The sequence below is a fragment of the Pocillopora verrucosa genome, chromosome 8 (genome assembly GCF_036669915.1).
Source record: "Pocillopora verrucosa isolate sample1 chromosome 8, ASM3666991v2, whole genome shotgun sequence".
Classification (NCBI taxonomy): Eukaryota; Metazoa; Cnidaria; class Anthozoa; order Scleractinia; family Pocilloporidae; genus Pocillopora; species Pocillopora verrucosa.
The window spans coordinates 11,275,062-11,293,609 of record NC_089319.1 but is presented as its reverse complement, the minus strand read 5'-3'; the positions used below and the strand labels follow the sequence as shown (position 1 = coordinate 11,293,609).

General features: G+C 37.7%; 2 protein-coding genes across 2 annotated transcripts; both read left to right on the top strand.

Annotated features, from left to right (window-relative positions):
- Positions 1-8,138: 8,138 nt before the first annotated feature.
- LOC136283159 (uncharacterized) lies at positions 8,139-9,635 on the top strand. Its single transcript, XM_066171511.1, has 2 exons — positions 8,139-8,304; positions 9,056-9,635. The coding sequence occupies exons 1-2, from the start codon at positions 8,139-8,141 to the stop codon at positions 9,631-9,633; spliced, it is 744 nt and encodes a 247-aa protein (XP_066027608.1). The 3' UTR covers positions 9,634-9,635.
- A 1,390-nt stretch (positions 9,636-11,025) lies between these two features.
- LOC131779229 (hatching enzyme 1.2) lies at positions 11,026-18,321 on the top strand. Its single transcript, XM_059095758.2, has 8 exons — positions 11,026-11,201; positions 12,662-12,853; positions 13,550-13,670; positions 14,178-14,353; positions 14,817-15,041; positions 15,542-15,695; positions 16,340-16,448; positions 17,437-18,321. Exons 1-8 carry the CDS (start codon positions 11,105-11,107, stop codon positions 17,563-17,565), a joined length of 1,203 nt encoding a protein of 400 aa, XP_058951741.2. The 5' UTR covers positions 11,026-11,104; the 3' UTR covers positions 17,566-18,321.
- Positions 18,322-18,548: the final 227 nt, after the last annotated feature.

The window sequence follows — 18,548 nt, the reverse complement described above, 5'->3', positions numbered from 1 at the left end:
GTAATACGTTTTCGTAAAAACAACAACAAGAACAACAGTTAATTTAGCGAATGCGAGACGACAGCGCGCTCATGACGCATTCTGTCTAGTTACGCAGGCATGACTTGTTAACTGTCCCTTTAATTGTCCTATTGCACGGTCCAATTACAAGCATAACGCGTAAACCGTCCTATTAGTGCTTAAATCGGGCTGGTGATCACCAATCGCGTTCGAGAATTTTGTTATAGTTTTGACTGAAATGGAAAAAAATAACTTCCCTGATAGTTCTCTTTTTAACCTTCGTCGGTCCTCTTTTGAATAACAGGACGGGCTTCATAACAGGAAATACCTGTTTGCTAATTGCATGGTTTAATTGGGTAGCGATGGCGAATATGATTAATTCTGAAGTTGATGAACTCAGATCGGGTGTTTTTGTAATTTTTGGGTCAAACACAGTTGTCAGGGCTTGTATCATGTCCGTGAGGTTACCGGTTGTTGATTTGAATTGGACAAAATTTGGAAGTCGTCATAAAAGATTTATTTTAAACTAATAACAATAGCAATTTTTTATGCATGTTTGTGGGAAAAAGTGCTGTTTACGTTAAAGATGAAAATAACGTTTAGAACAAAAGCGAAATGTTTAAAACGTCCTCAGCATTATCTTCATCTTTAATTAGGAGATCAACACAACGGAATTTGGAAACAATAGGAAACAGTTTATTTTCCCAAATTACGTTATATAATCTTCTCCTTTACTTCTTCTCAGTTTCTTTTTTTTTAATTTTTGCTTACTTATTGATTACCCAAACACCTGTTAAAATATGTTATACAGCGAAATGAAATTCTCCTACACTTTGTAAAATTATCAAAATATCATGATGATGTCTTTGCACGTAACTAATGATATCAAAATGTGTTTACCGCAAATTAAATATTGAGTGTTTTGGTGAGGTAAGTAAGAAAGAATAACACGATTCAACGCATACAGCAGGAAAATTTAGGTTGTTTTTCACGCAAATACAAAGGAAAGAGCCTCTCTGAAGAGTGCGGTATTTTTTCATGGAAATCAAACCCTGAGGGATGAAAATATTACGTGCAGTTCAGGCTCCGGTAAGCTTTAATTTAATCTTCTTAACGATTAACACTCGCACTACGCAACTGGAATGGGTTTTTTTTACCGTAGGTCGTAGGTACGTGTCGCAACCACTGCGTTGAGTGCTTGTCTAATGAAAAAAAGAGAATCTTTAAGGCAAGAAATTTTCAGTAATTGCCGTTCTTCGCAAGGGATGTAGTCTTAGTGACAAACTCAAGTGATTTAGTCTTAATAATTGGAATGAACTTGTGTTAATGCAATTAACGGAAATGTTTATGGTTGATGGAAAACGTTCATTGGAGCAAATGGAACATCTTGCAAAGCGAGGGAAAGTAATTGGCGATAGGAAATTTTAAGGTTATGAGCGCCCTTATGCACCCAAAAATTTTCATTCTTAACCTAAGTAGCAAAAGTTGGTATAACAATGACTTTTTTCGCTGTTACATCGCAAGTTTCATGGTCTTAATCAGTGGACTAATGCTGTTAAATGTTGCGCTGTTTACGGAAAAAGATTTCAAGTTATAAGCACGCACTTTAACTTAATTAAGTTTCACATGCTTGCAAACATAACGACGGCCTAATTTGATTTAGCTTTAATGAAATCTTTTCCCCTTCAACTCAAACAAACATTTATCAACAGTTGTGTAGAACCGTGATGTGAGTTTCTGTAAATATTTTTTACGTCATTCCATTTAGTTTTGATCCTGTTTGTTTTTCTCGAAAAATCAAAAGCTCTTTTGTTCGTTTCATTACACAGTTGCACGGTCCCTCATAGGTAGAGAACTTCGGAAACGGTTGAATTAAATCAGCCCGTTGAATCCTCAGATACCATTTAGACTTTCTTTTCTAATTTTCTCGGATATCGTGAAATGGTTCAACTAATTATAATAAATAAAGTGAAATCATATTAGTTAATTAAGTCTGCTAAATAACTATGATTACTTAAAAGGATTTTGTAACTATGATAGAGTCCGTTAATCTGCTGAAATAAAGAACCAGTTTACATAACGTATGTGATGTGCAAGCAAGTGGCATTTTTTCTTTCGTTTGATAGAAGGTCTATATCCTCATCCTTTCAAATCTGCTTGTTATCAAGTTAACAGAAGGTAGGAGCTGAAATTCCCAGTACACCGTTACTATACGTATTACCTCTTCTAGTCTGTACTTATAAGAATCAATAATTTAGTTACTTTGTAAGTAATAACTGAAGTCAGTTAAAATGGCGCTGTCTTAAAAATGACACCAGTGGTATCACTGACCCAAAAATTTGTTTCAAGTGCTTTTCAAGACGCATCAGCTGGTTTAGTTGTTGTGTTTCCTGATCTCGTGATATTTAGCAAGAGAAGGTAAACCTACGAGATTCTTTGGTTTTATCAACAAAGTTACTAAAGTAAATTTATCACCATTAAGGGAGTGTAAAGCTGACATTTGAGGCGTTATAGCATTTGGGATAGGAATTTTATGAGACGACAAGAAAACTTCGTGTAAACACTAGTGTAAACTGCGCAGCACTTGGAGTTGTTAGTCATGAGGTGATAAAATAACACTGAATTTACTCCATTTCAGCTGGAGAGTTAGTTCACATTACAGATTGGGAAGGAACATTATCTACTCCAGGCTACCCTAACACATACCCGACCAACTCGAATCTCACTTGGATCAAGTCAGTTTCACCTGGTAATAAAGTAAAGATCACTATCGTAGATTTTGAGGTAAAGAATACGGCAAACCTAAATAAACATAATTCTTGAGTAATTCTCGCTTTTTTTGCCAATAGTTGGATTGGACATTAGCGAGAGGGCAAACTTAATCGCCCTGGGTGAAGTTTGATGAAATGCAAAGCCGTCCCTTTGGCGGAGGATTTCCCGAACAGCGACTGATAATAGAGCCTACCAATATAACCAATCGTCTTATAACGGTCACGTAACCAATGAAAGTTCTTCGTTTTATGCGGAAACCGCTCTCTTTAGGTAGATTGATAAACTCGTAGACGGCTGTATCCTGTTCTTAATTATTGTTTTTCATATGACTTTCCTCTAAACAGACGCAATGCAATGGAGACTACTTAGAGATCAGGGATGGAGACAGTATGGCGTCTCCGCTGATTGAGCGATTTTGTGGGAAACTTGATAGGTTGCCAAGTGAGATTATCTCATCCGGGACTAGCATCTTACTGCACTTTGTGTCTGACAACGTAAATGACACCTCCATGGATCGAGGATTTTTCTTGCAGCACTCTGGTGGGTTAAAGAGTTCCAACTAACTAATGTTCAAGGGGTTGAGGGTGGAGGTTGCAGTAAAATCGGCTGGGATTCCACAGCTAGAATAAGGGCTTTTCAACGTAACGTTCCTTCCGCCGTTCCCTGTTGGGACGGAACCCTTTGATGGTAAAAAAAATTGACGGTAGACGAGTGTATCACTACGATGATTGACCACCACCTTTTTTTATAATATCACTCCACTTTCTGGTAGAAATGCGATGTGAAGAAAGACAAAGATCAACTAAGGAACATTGTTTGATTTGACACAAAAAACATCCAAGCTAATCATGAGAAATGAAGGGTGCATCGCACATAGAAATTGTAATTTGCAATCGGGAGTTTATAAGAATTAAACGGATACCTGTAAAGATTTATGAAAATCTCGGTTCCTTATTTCTGTTTATAGGAATATGTAAAGTACACATTAACAAGACCAATGGAGTCATTACCACGCCAAATTACCCTAACAACTACCCGAACTATATGGACTGTCTCTGGACGATACAGCTTCACCCTGCCATGCTAATCCCGCTAGTATGCGACGAAATTGCCATAGAAAAAGAAGAAGACTGTCCGTATGATTACATGGAGATACTGGAGGGCGATGGTCTTCACTCTACGGTCATTGAAAGACATTGCGGAGTTTTGAATCGATCTTTGGCAGTCGAGCGGAACGGAAGTTTGAGTATACGGTTCGTGTCCGACCAGGATAAAGAAAATAAAGGATTCCGTTGTTCATATAACATCCTCAGAGGTTAGTTGGCAATAAACAACATTCACTTTTAGTATTAAATCTCCAAACAACCAAACTAATTACCATTTCTTATAATGCATCGCGAGGCTCAACTATCTTCTCTCTGTCTCTGTAACGTGTTCCTTAGAAAAGGGAATGAAGGTAAGAGATTGAATCCGCGGCACGCGTCTTGCTCCAAAGGTCGTGCATCTCATGTTACTCAAATTGTCTCGTTGTCGGCAGTCACTCGCCATCTGAAGTTTAATTCGTGTAGTAAATGCTATTTGTAAATGTCAAATGAGAGAGAGTAAAAATAGCTCATTAGTAGGGATAAAGCCTTTACTGACTAAAGAGTCTCTTTATTTTGATCCTCTTGTCCCGTTACCACCAAGAGGGGAAGAAATATTTTGGCTATAATCGCCAAATATCACAAATCATAAAATTGTTTATTCTGTGAAGAAAATTATTCAATAATTATTAACACTTTACTACTTATTTAAATTAGACTTGTGTGGGAAGTAGAAAGCTATCCTCTGCTACTATTAGAGTAGCATTTTATGGTCTTAGGATTATAGTTAAGATATCATTATATCTATTTCTGATAATCTTTTAAAGATTGTGATATAATTCCCCAAGGTAATTAACAAATTAACTGGTTCGGTAGCACATAAAGCACCAGTATATTACAAGATAAATTCTCTCATAACATAACTAACACGCACAAAATTGACAAAGATGATCACTCTGCAATTCATATAAACATCACTGGACTAGTAACTTAACTGCACGATAAAGGAAAAAATCAAATAGAAAAGCGTCGTGTGCGCCCTTAAACAATTCCCGACCCTGAAGAAAATTATATAATAATTATCAACACTTTATTACTTATTTAATTGGACTTGTGTGGGAAGTAGAAAAAGCTGTCTTCTGCTATTATTTCAGTAGCTTTTTCATAGTCTTATGATTATAGTTAAGATATCATAATATTTATTTATGATGATCTCTTAAAGATTGTGACATAATTCCCCAAGGTAATTAAAAGACTAACTGGTTTGGGAGCACACGAAGTACTATTGTATCACAAGATAAATTCTCTCGTAACATAACTGACACGCACAAACTTGACAAAGATGATCACTCTGTAATTCATATAAACATCACTGGACTAGTAACTTAACTGCACGATAAAGGAAAAAGTCAAACAGAAAAGCGTCGGGTGTACCCTTAAACAATTCTCAACACTGCAACAGTTGATGTCCCCCGAGACTGCCCTCATGTGCTCACTCCATTTGTCGTTAGTCAGAGGATATTGGACGCAGTGGACAGAATGGACGGAGTGTTCTCGTCATGAAAACCAGACTAGAAACAGAACGTGCATAAATCCTTTGCCAGAAAGCGGACTGGAACTGCTTTGTGATGATGTAGCAGAAACAGAGAGGCGGAACTGTAGTAAGTAGACGTCCACTTTCTTTATTGAAGCAAATGATAAAGTTGTTGGTCAGTTGATCATCTGACTTCGAAATAATGATAAGAGAAAAAGGGTGATGGCAAAATCGGATGACCGACTCGTGTGATTCTTTTCACACGAGTATGATTACAGACCGAATTTAACGATACGAAGTCTTATTACCAATTAAACATAAAAATTACAATTTTCTTGAAAAGAAGGATAGCTAAGTTATAAAAGAACGGGAAAACTTGCAATTTGCAAAAAGCCCCAATTTAGGAGTCTGTACACTGTTTCTAAGATGATTGTAACCAAGGTTGTGATTGATTGATTTAACAAACGACAACAAACTATCTGATAACAACTTGGCAAGTAAATTAGTGGAAAACAGGAATTTTTTTAACCATCACAATCGAAGAAATTTTGATTTTATGATTAATTTTTTATCCAATCAGACTTGTCCTATTTCCTATAACAACTATACTATAACAATATTTTTTCTTTTATGTTTTTTCAATTAAAAGGTGTTATATCACTGTCAAACACTATCCTACTATCTTCGAGTGGTACTTACCACACATCAAGTCTTCCAAGCATTTCGTTCATGTTAAGTCATTTCAGTGGAACTGTATACTTAAGTCAAGACAACACTACACCAAATCCAAGTCATTCCTCTGCTGCAATCTTCATAACTCAATCTGATGTCAAGCTTTCTGCGAGTAATTCTAGCGTCACATCGTCTTTAAGGCAATCTATTTTAAATTACTCAATGGTTACACCGAGCGTGCCCTTTTCCACATTGCCACAATACTCAAGTGGTGACAATGTAACCGATGTTTCGCTTACTTCAAGCAATTCAGTCGTAGCACTCCAAGCAAACAAATCGTTTGACGTCCTTGACACTCGACCTCTTGGTCGCCACGGTGCCAGCTTCACATTGTCGTCAAGTCAGCTTGATGCTGGACTCTCTTCGAGTCATTACCACGTTACTCTTTGGTCAAGTCATCTCAACGTGCCAAGTTCTCATGGCGCGATAGTAACTTCAAGTCGATATGATGGCTCAGCCTCTAAAACAAATTACCGTGTCACACAATCCACAGGTCCAAGCCATTCTGTTGTTAAGTTATCTCCAGAGAAATCCCAGGTCATGCAGTCTGTAACACTTACAACACTTCAACGCACACATCATAACACAGGATATTCTACGTTGGAGACAATGAAACTTTCATCTTTGCCCTATTTTTACACACCGTCAATATTTGCATTAAACAAGTCCATTGTTACAAATATCAACTCAGCTGCAAAGGCCAGTTACACATCTGAAAAATCCAGACACGACCATATGAACACATCAAATGTTCCCCATTCTGCATTCTTGCTTTCTGGCGTAAGTTTTCAGCTCTCTGTTCTCTCTGGCACATTTATTCCTGCCACCGAAAAAAACTCTCAAGATGGCATCGCATCATTGGTACATGAAAGTACTTTGATAAAGCCTTCACTATCCACATACAGAGACACACCGTTGTCTGTAAATCCAAACCCAAATACCATGGACACCTCTCATGCCTCTCCAGTTGACTCATCAATCAATGGCAACTCTTCTGACAAATCTTCTTCAGGATCAAGCTTAATGAATTATTCAGTGGAGAATAGCAGTGCACACCACAGATATATGCAGATGGTACAACTCAGTAAACCAGAAAATATAACTCATATCCAAACCCGTCTGACAAGCATCATTTCAAATGCAAACAAGTCCTCGCTTTCTATCCATAAACTTTCTTTAATGAAGAACAACCTTGACGCTACGTTGACAAAAAAATGCAATCATTCATCATTTCCATCATCAAACATCATCTACCATTTCATCTCAGACGTGAGCATCTTAACAGATTCTTCTTCTGATTTTCTACGCGACATATATACAAACAGACTTGCTTTATCCAGTGTACAAAGTTTAGATAGAACAATCTTTCCTACTAAAGGTTTCAAGGCTACTATCGCCAAATTATCATCTTTTTCTAAAGCGTCAGGTAAACGTTCTTACTGTTGTTTTATTGCATATGACAAACTCTTTGAGTACATGAAATCGAGTGTTCTTTGTAAACTTCTCGAATACAGAAATAAAAAAGTGAGAGAAGTCTGGGCTCTTGGTTTTCACTTCTTCGTTCAGCTTTCAGGATTTTTCTTTCCATTTTTTGAAGTTCCTGTGATAAAATTATTTTCCGTTTTGTGGCGGTACTTTGTAACATCAGTATTCTCCTCAAAAAGTTAGTACTTGAGGCTCAACGTTTGTGTATCAGACGACGTTTTTTTGACTTAAGGCCAAACGTACGTGTGTCAACGTTGATTTCTCTCGTTAGGTTGATTCTTTTAAATTTTGGTTGTTCCACAGAATCTGCAGGTTTGGTCACTCTCATTTCTCAGAGAATCCAAGCTACCCCGAGTTTTTCGCTCCCTTCTCGGAAAGACAGTAACACGCCTGTAACTGGAGAGACTTATGCTCAACCTTCTGGAAGAATGTATTCGTTATCAACTCCAGCTCATCAAGGGCTTCAATCTTCTTCGCCTGTTTCCATTCCAGCGACAGCTCATAACCCTTTATTGGGAGACAGGACTACTCTGATGAAAACCACGTCATCGCGAAATTTCTTTAGAAAAAAGCTTCATACAAGAGTCGATCCGTCATCGACTCCTCACGGACGATTTGTTACTGAAATACACGTTTACACTTCGTTTCAAGGCCCTCAATCATCGTCACCAATGTCAACCACCTCTTCAACAATTGTAGGTACGTATGAGGATAACAATAGCTTCGAAATAACCGCAGAATGTACAAAAGGCAGTGACATGGCACGTATTACAATTTTCTTAACTTCTTGTTATAAGTGTAGCGGTAATTAGTATAAATCAACTGTTGTTCTCTCACAAATGCTGCAATTTGATTTGCTGCTCTACTCGTCAGTCATTCCGTTATAGCTATTGGGTAAAGTGAGTAACTTGATAGTGTACAGTATTTGAAAAAATGAATGAAAATAAACATATAGGCCGGTCTTGTTAAAATCTGAACAACTTGTAGATTCTACCAAAATGATAAGAGTATTCGGTCTAGCTTTGTATGTATGATAACGGTCACGCGATAGAAATTTCGAGCTCACAATTTAATGCGAAATGCAGCGAGCTAATGATTAGCGAACTGAACCTAAGATCTTAAGTTTCGATCCTTGGTCATCCTTGGCTAGGATCAACGTTTCATGTCAGTTCCTGGGCACTCAAAGAGGTGTGACGTTTACTCTCGCCCCTCTCTGCTCAAGAACATAAAACATTGGACAAATTTTCACGATATCACTAGTGGTAGAAATGAACTTGAGACTGATACGAAAAGACATGTACGACCAATTCAGTGATGAAAAACGTGAGATGACGTTTAATTGCATTAATCGGACGGGTTTGGAATAAAAATTGGAGCATTTCTAAATTTATTTTTTCTTTAAGCTGGGGTAGTTGATGGTTCGTTGAAAAACCTAATTTTTCTCCTCCAGCTCAAGGCCCAACGGGTAAACCAGACAGGCCACCAATTTTGAAGTTCCCTTGGCACTTAACACCCTTTCTGGTCATCATATTTATCATCCTTGTGGTTCTTGCCACTTACTATCTACGTGTTCCTGACATTGTCCAAGCTATCATCCTTGCAGTAAAGGAAAAGAGGAAAAAAGAGAAGGAATCGAAGGCAAACGACCTTGACCTCGATACCGCAAACCTCGACTTGAGGAAGGGCAACTTCTCCACAGAAGGTTTGCAAACATCGCACTTCCATTCTTACCAGAGAGAGGTGTTTTACGAGGAGGCACTAAACTACGCATTTTTTGAGATGGCAGCAATGAAAACCGTCGAATTCTCTGTTCGGCTTGATGATGAAAACCAGCAAAATTCAGAATCGGAGGAATCTGTGGAAATATCTTGTGAAATGGAAGAGGAAACCGTCAATAAAAAGCAAGGGTCTGATACACTAAGTGAGATGTTCCATGCTTGTGATTCTGATATTGAAACAAACAAACATGTACAAAAACGGTTTCCTTCCGTGGACCTAAGAAGGAGGAGCCACGACTTACAACTCTAACATACAGCGCCTTCGTATGAAATGTAGGATTAAATTTTCATAATCTTTTACGAGCTGGCAATACTACTTCTATGAAAATAGTGAGTAGAAACTGTAAAGATAATTTTCGTCCAAATTTAAGCTTGCAAAGATCCTTATATTTATTTGAGTTGATCATAAAATCTTAGGCTTGATTTAAAATAACAGCTGACCTATCTATCTTTTGAATCCAAGTTTTTGGAAGAGACATACGTATTTGAAGGTATTGAACAGAGTCAAGGATATTATTTTCACAATAACTTATGAAGGTTAGGTTTCCAACGCTGACAAATAAGCGCTTGCTTATGTACAAAGTCAAGGGTGAACCACATCCAAATTTATATTTGTAATATTTTTAATGGTCATAATTCAACTTAATTTCTGAGACAATCAGACATCTCCATTATCAGCCATGGTTGCCATTCTTGAGCATAAGGGGTAAAATTATCTTCATTAGATGGAGTTAGATTTATAAAAACTTTAAACACACACAAACAAGACTCGTAAATTTGATGTAATATCACAGGTGGATAATGGCTTCTAAGGCTGTTCCTTCCGTTCATCATAGATATTTGGTTTTCATGTCAACTTTTTTTAACGATAATTGATTAATTTGACAGATTAACAGATTAGCCGTTACTAACCTCATTCCAACAACAACCTCCCTATTTCAATCTCTTTTTCCCGTATTTAGAGCCATTCATTTCCTTATCTTAAAACCTCTAAAATTCGATTGGTCCAGTACAAGTAATGACCGCGCCCATGACGTACACAAGATAGCCATTCGTTTACAATAATCTATAAATATTTTCTCGTTATTTACCCCATTACCCTTCCCTCCCCCACAAACAAAGGAAGTCAACCTTACGATTGCCATATTTGTGAATTCTTCCGGCTAATTAAAAGTAAATTTTATCCCGCCCACTTGGCTATGAGCCGAATTCAAATATTTAACTTGATTGAGCCACGCATGTCTGTCTTGCAAGCTTGATGTCATTACATGACTCTGTCCCAGGCGGCCGCATTTTTCTGCTCCAGTGATGGCCAAGCGATCGAATGACATTTGATTGTAAGTTTAATTTAGCATAAATAATGTTCTTTATGCGGTTTGAAATTACATCGATATACTTAAGCTTACAAAATCAAGCTGGTGCTTGAAATCATTACTAAAAATTGTTTTCAAAACAAGAACCAATTCATTGGGCGAACTTTTGTTTGTGTATTTACACTGGGCAGGTACTCAAGAAAAATAAAACATGAGAATTACCAGACCATTCAGTGTGTCACTGATATAATTTTTTGTGTAAATCTTTCGTCGATGTTGTATTGTAGGACCTACGTTTTCCGTGTTTTTTTTCGAAATATTAGTTTTTGCTGTTACAAAGAGCAGATTTCACAAAGGATGATGTTTTATGTGATAAAGTTCTATCGAGGGTCGATCTAACAGGGTCTGATGAGGGTCGACCACGTTCAAACTGCGTTAACGTCCCTCGTAGTTTTTCTACTCTTTATCCGGTTACATGGAAAAGCTGTGAATGGAAGTGAATTCGGTAAGATGCCTTTGACGTTAACATATTTTAAGTTTGTGTTTTTGTAGACATAAGAGTAACATTCAAAATTTACGGGTTTCCTAACACTCGTGAGCAATATGATTTGTAATTAACATGTCACTGCAACAGCAGGGGTAGTAAAGTTTACAAAGATTAAAGTAACGTGGATTTCATCAAGTGTTTTGCAATTTAAGGAAACCAGTCCATTGAATAATAGAAAAATAATAGGTTTTTGGGGGTGGGTGGTGCTTAAACTTTGATCTGAAAATTGAGCTAGGGAAACCCTAGTTTTTTAGGGAGTTACAAGGTCAAAACCAAACATGGTGAATATAATCTGTAAGGTTGAAATACGGCTGAATTGGGCGTCGTCTGCATTTCTATAAAGAGGGTCTTGATGGGGTGATGGCTAAAATTTTGGCCATTCTTGCGGCTTATGGTTAATTTTTCCGTTATGGTACTCTCATAATGACACTTACTACATTAGAAATTTTTTTACGGTTAACGTTTTTCACGACTACCGGTTAAATGTTGAATGCGTTCAATTTTTCTGCCAAACGGCTAAACTTTGGTTGTTTCTTTTATTAACGGTTAACCTCGTCGAGAACCTCCGTAGAGGAGGCGGTCCAGTCACTTTTATTGCTTCAAAAGGACAAATAGTGGTGAACCAGATTCCAAATCTGATTTATAGTTGAATCAGAAACGATAGTTCATTCAAAACATTTTGAAATAGTCAACAGGTTAGAATTTTCAACTCGGTTGGTGGTCAAAAGATTCTAAAGCAGGTCTTAAGAAAGGACTGACCACTTTTGTAAACATCACTGAGTTAAGAACACGCAATTGATCGTCCCACCCACGTGCACATACACGATGTTCGAGTCTCGCGACAAATCGTGTAACAGTTGTAAAGGCTGACCATTAACCAGAATTGATCGACCATATAAATCAATTTATGAGTGAAACATATCCATCAGAATAGTGGTAAAATATAGGCAGACAGTTGCTAAGTAAATAATGAAATTCTCGTTATAAATGAACCGAGATGGTCAGCTAGTCCTGATTGATGACCTGAGGCTTTACTTTGTCACGCTGTATGATTGGGCTGGAAAATTAGTACCAGTTTCTCGTCCAGTGCGATTCCGGGCTAAACTAACTGCGACTTGGTCACTTGCGTTTTCCTGCACTTCAGAAAGTTTGCTTGTTTTTGTTTCGAGTACTCATTGGCTCCGTATCGTATATTTCTTTCTTCTGATTTGAAACTATGGCTGCTCTACTTTTGGTTTACCGAACCTCAAACTTAATGGCGCTTTATTGCGTTCAATTGGATAGTAGAAAGAAAGAACTCCACCCAAACTCTTTTCAAGTGCTTCACCCCCTTTAACAGAATGTTTAGTGGCCCTGGGATTTCAGTTTATTCTATAATAGTAAATAGAATGCAACTGCTCTTATTTCTCCAATAACAGTTATTATCGAAGGTGACATGAAGGTTGATAAGCGCTTTATTGAGCATTATATGAGAAGAATAAAAAAGCGTGGTGCTATCCTAAACCGAAGAGTTGGTGCGAGTTATTACTGGCCCGAAACAATCATAGACGGAAACAAAATTGTGCGAATACCCTATACACTGAACATTGGATTCTACAGTAGATTGTTCGGTAAGAAAAGTTATAACACGTAAATGATTATTTCCCTTACTCTTTCCACGTTCATTCCATTTTACTGTTGTCAAATTGACAAATTGATTCCTTGCTGTTATGTGTGTGTTCAATGATAGATCACAGATGATGTCAAGGTGTAATAGGAAAGCGCAGTCGAGTGTGACACTTATTTTGATGTCTTTTGTGATTTATAACCAAACAGACCAACTGTAATATGGAATCTATTTGTTTTATGCACTAGATAAGCAAAAAGTGTTAATGGTGACGTTATATATGCGTCTGTCCTCCAATAGATCATAGCGCTTAGTTCAGCTTATTTACAATTCAGTGTTGTTGATGATAATGATGATGATTTTCATGAGGAGGGCCTCTGTTTGAAATATATCGCGTGTTTAAAATAGACCTTATCAGGAAATTATCAGCAATTTCAGTCATATCTGGGACTTCCCGCGAAGAAATATGTTGCATATTCCAAGAGGCTTTGTAATACAGATATACTCTCTATAAATTGACTATGGGTTGCTCTTGTCGTTCAGATTAATTTCGTTAGCCTGGATGCTATAGGGTAAGTCTCTAAAAAGCTCTCTTGCCACCGATCTAAAAGAGTTTTAAAGAATTTATTTGATAATTTTCCAAGTAAGGTAACGCTATACGCGACATGATAAATGGTATTATTTGATGTTTTCTTTTCAGGAAATGATATGGTAAATGGTTTTCTAGCAGCCGTCCAAGAATTTGCTAAGCGGACCTGCCTTCGTTTCGAAGAGAAAGAGGACGAAGACGAAGATTATTTAGAAATTTTCAGTGGTCCAGGGTAAGGAATTGAAAGATTGCACCGATGTTCCATTCTAATTTCTCCATGCATATGTATTAATCGTTTGATGTGGCCTCTATGGAGGCTGATGAAGAAAAGATAGCCCACGTAGGAATGAACTCATTCACGAACGAACGCAAGTGTGCACGCACGCAGGCATGCACGAACAATGGATGGATGAATAAGAATGGATATTAGACAAGTAACGAAAAAGGATACTTAGAGCCAAGTTTAAAATGATCAATCCCTTTCACAGTGCTAAGGTCTCATTCACCACACGATGAAGGGCTAACAATCGAGACGTAAGCTTTAGAGACTCTTTACGGTGGCCAGTTTACATTTTCAACTTAGTTGATGGAAGCAAGTTATTTTGTAATGCCCTCCGCCGACGCAGTACCACAGTCTTTGTACAAACTTTTCCTCTTTTGATGAAAGTTGAGCCTCGCGGCTTTTTAAATACCTCGGCATGTCTTGCTTAGCTGATTATTCCCTGATCTGAATTGACAGATGCTTCTCTATGATTGGACGGCGCGGTGGCAAACAAGAAGTTTCACTTGGTAAAGGATGTGAGACGAAAGGGAAAGCGACCCACGAACTGATGCACGCCCTTGGATTTTTGCACGAGCAGAGTCGAAAAGACAGAGATCGACACGTTACTATCTTAACTCAAAACATTCTGGATGGTTTGTCAGAAATTCAATTATAGATGACACTTACCATGTGAACTAACATATGACTTCAGATACTGTATGGAGCTGCTTTAGAACAGATTTATCCAAACAATTCAGTCAGCCGTCTGGTTCGGTCAGTGAGTCTGATTCGGTCCACGATCAGAGTCAGTCAGTTATTAAGTGAGTCAAAAGTCAGTCATTTAGTCACGGTCAGTCAGTCAGTCTGTCAGTTAGTCAGGCAGTTAGTTAGTAAGTCAGTTAATTAGTCAAGCAGTCATTTGAAAAGTCAAACAGGTGAATAATACTTGCTAGTCACTTCCGAACCAGCCAATGAGTGTTATTTACCTGTGTGGTATATACTTAGTATCAATATTAACTACCTTTAGAAGGTGTTATCTTTTTTTTTTCACTCAGATTAAATGTTTCACAGTTTTATGCTCTGTTTACCTTTAAATTTGATATTTCCTCTTTCTAGTTGGAGTGTCAGAATTCAAGACGTATAACCAGGACAACGGCAACTTACCGTACGATTTTCACTCTATTATGCATTATAACAACAAGATTTTTAGCAAAAATGGTGAAGATACAATCCAAGCTCTCATCGACCCCAAGATGACCTTGGGGCAAGAAAACGGACTTTCAGCATTGGACGTTGTAAGAGTAAACATGTTATACAAATGTCCTCAGCTTCGGACGGATCGTAAGTGAATGTATGTTTTGTAATACACTTATCGTATCTACCTCTAGCTTTGGTGAATGGATTGTTCTGTAGGTTGAAGATTCAGTCAATCAGTGAATAAATATTCGATGAACGCGCCGATGATTGAATGGATGGATGAAAAAAAGAAGGAATGAAAAATGATTAAATGAAGCAAACATTTAAAAAAGGAAGATGTGGGTAAATGAAGGAATCGAGTAGATAATAAATCAGATTGATTGATTGAATGAGTGAAAATGAATAAAGGAATGAATAGAAAAGTAGATAAATGGATGGATGGATGAACAGGAGGAATGATGGCTGAAATAGTTTCGACATTAAGACATAGAAACAAAAAAATTGCACAACCAGATATCAGCGTCACGCAAACCAGTTTGTCGTTTTCAAATCTTGACCTTCCGAGATTAATTAACTTTAACGGTATGCTCTTCTTTAAAGTTGTACAGCTAAATTTTTTTTTTAATAATTACATTGTGCAATAGTGGTGCTCTACTTTGTCACTGTTTACACGTCTAATGATTACTGGGCCGGCACCGACTCAAGGGTTGATATTGTACTTGACGGAGCGAAAGGGGACTCGGGAGAGATAGAATTGGAATCTCCTGAAGATGTTCCAGACCCATTTGAACGGGGAAGGTAAGATTACTACTTGCTTTATCTGTTACCTTCTAGTTGAACAAACCTGCTGTCTTATCTTAATTTGGCTTCAATCACGTTGGTTGTTCCTGGAAGTGATGTTTTCGTATTAGTCAAAAGAGGATTAATATCCATATGAATAGTGACAATGATAATGATAATCATTTACTTCTAGCACTTTACATCAGTGCTTTTACAAAAATTGTAATAATTTAGGATCCGGGAACACTTTTACCATAATCATAATATAAAACCAAACAAAGAAGTAGATTGACATGTTCAAAGATTACATAAATAAGCCCTAAGTCTGTTTTAAAAATATCAAACAGACGGGACGCTCCTCACGTCTAACAAAATTGTTCGTAAAACTACAGATGAGTATCGTGGTTAAGCATAAGCCGTTCATAGTGGTTCACTTTTCGCCCGATTGTTGACGTCCCGCTCGTCATGACAGCGGGGTGCTTGCGTACGAAGCTGGAAAATTTGACGCTTTTTTTCATTTCAAGCTCTCTTTGAGGCTTGCCTTTGACTTAACAAGTATAGAGAACTGATAAAGAGACATTTTATATGATACTTGTTACCCAAAAAATATTTCTTATGTGATGATTAAAGGTCCCTAATGTCTGAAATCTTATCATTTTCAGTAAGGATACATTTCCCGTAATTTCTCCTGCTGTTGGAGAATTAATAAGGCTTCGTATCAGGTTGGCCGGAAGTAGCTGGAGCTGGTTCAATGGTTGGAAACTTGAAAAAGTAAGAAAAAAATTCTTTTCCGTCGTTAATCCTTGGAAAAGCTTTCAGGTTTTTATGACGCATAGACAACAAAAACTAGAACAACTTGTTAAAGGCGCACAGGACGAGAAAAGAAGCGTGGTTCATTTATACATCGGTGTTACTGTGCCTCTCCAACCCTTATTGATATTTAGCACTGAAACGTTTAGTGCCAGTTATTTAAACAAAGTTTTAGACGTCGTGTAGCAAAACCGCGTTCCAAACTATCACGAATTTTGCTCAATCTTTCATCCGAACATTTATTTTTGTGAACTGTGTCAAGAGGTTCAAAAGCTAGCAGTGGAAAGGTATTTATTTCTCTTATAGAGAAAGGCCCACTGCTTGCGTAAAACTGCGGTTTGGCTTAGACCTCATGTAAATAACCGGCTCTCAGCATCGGTTATTGAAACGAGATCCAATTTTGGCGGCGGTTTTTGACGATCATTGGACTTTGAAAGTTCCTTATAGGGAGGTTTTGAAGTTATTAGATTTTTCTTTTAGTGTTAAATAGAAGCCCTTTGACAGTTTCGCAGAAACTTAAGTTTTGAGGTTTTTTCCTGCTTGATTCAAGATTCTTTAGAGTGCGGTTTGGATGAAAAAAGATTAAACTTTGCTTTAATAACTGGCCTTAAGGGTTGAAACATGATTGAGGTTCGCAAAAGTATCGTAGTTTGTGTCTGCTTAAAAGAATATCGAGCAGTGGCGTGTAAAGGCCCCCCTACCCTTGATCCCCTACCCAGGCTTCCTACGGCTTTAGTCTCTTGCTCGAGCTTACCACCAACTAGAGGTGGGTAAAGGTGGATGAACTGCCGATGCGAATTTGGTAAGCTGATGCATCTTTAGTTCGATGTCGCGAAGTTGGCGCGACGCCTTTTTTCTTTTCTTGATGATACAAAATCCTGTGATAACATTTCAGACCACTTGGTGTTCGCATGGAAGACAACCTTTTTTCTTTCTCTTTCTCTTATAGGTGAAAATAGAAACACCAGATAACAAGAAAATTAATTTCAAATATAATGAGTGGATTTATTCCGGCGATCATGTAACTTTATCGCCCTCTACTAGGAGGAAAAGAAAGCGAAAACAGAAGATGGCTTAAGCTTGTCGTTTACTCGGGGTAGTGCGATATAAGAGAGGAACTTTTGACCAGATCCCGGACAAAGGCGACGCATCCAATCCAATTATCTCGTTAATTTGTCCGTCAAAGAGTCGGTCAATGTTCGGTCCACAGTCGACCAATTGTAGTCGATGTATCCAATCCGACAATCTCGTTAACTTATCCGTCAAACAGTCGGTCAATGTTCGTTCCACAGTCGACCAATTGTGGGCTGACTGATGACCGACTATGAATCGATTATTTATCGTCTTTCGACCGATTAAAGGCTTTGGTCACCTCTTTTAACAACAAAAGTCTTGAATAAGTGAGGAACTGCAACCTCGTTCCTGGGGTCCTCTCTCTTTCCTTCTCGAGTGAGGAAGGGAGAACACCTGAGAACGAGGTTTGAGAAAATGAAGAGCGATATTGTTTTTATTTATTAACGGGAGGCACCTGTTACCCGTTGTATGAAGGATGGGAAATCTCACTGAAGGAAAAACTTCTTTAGCCTCGGTTGAAGGCAACTCACTGCATAGAGTAAAAACTATCAATGGTGATCACATGTAAAACAGATTATATATACAACAGTTTTTTTGTAAGTAAGGCTTTGAAAAGTTTTATTCTGTTATTTTGCCTGCGGGTTATAGCTTAGCTATTCAGTACTACTCTCTTAGAATTATTAGGAACATTGACTGTAACAAAATTTCAGTATAGTTTCGAGCAATTACGACTTCATTTTTATTTTTTTTTGTACGTAGAGTTCATAAGATGAGATGGTTTTTATTTGTTTTGTAGAATACATTTAGCTTCACTTTTCAGTGTATAGTTTCAATTTGTGTACTCTCAAAAAAAAGCTGTTAATAAACAGTTCAAATTTCTTGTGCCTGAATATTTTATGAGGAGAGAGAAGATAAAAAACCATACAAGCTGACCGCTCGCAACAGACAATCCTACCCTAAGACTGTGAGTCCGTGGATCAGCGGAGG

Excerpts from the sequence above, each read along its gene's own strand:
- LOC131779229 (XM_059095758.2), top strand. The coding sequence starts at position 11,105 with ATGAGGGTCGACCACGTTCAAACTGCGTTAACGTCCCTCGTAGTTTTT. Across the intron at positions 11,202-12,661 it reads TGTGAATGGAAGTGAATTCG|TTATTATCGAAGGTGACATG; the intron begins GTAAGATGCCTT and ends CTCCAATAACAG. Across the intron at positions 15,696-16,339 it reads GACCCATTTGAACGGGGAAG|TAAGGATACATTTCCCGTAA; the intron begins GTAAGATTACTA and ends TATCATTTTCAG.
- LOC136283159 (XM_066171511.1), top strand. The coding sequence starts at position 8,139 with ATGAAAACCACGTCATCGCGAAATTTCTTTAGAAAAAAGCTTCATACA. Across the intron at positions 8,305-9,055 it reads CACCTCTTCAACAATTGTAG|CTCAAGGCCCAACGGGTAAA; the intron begins GTACGTATGAGG and ends TTTCTCCTCCAG.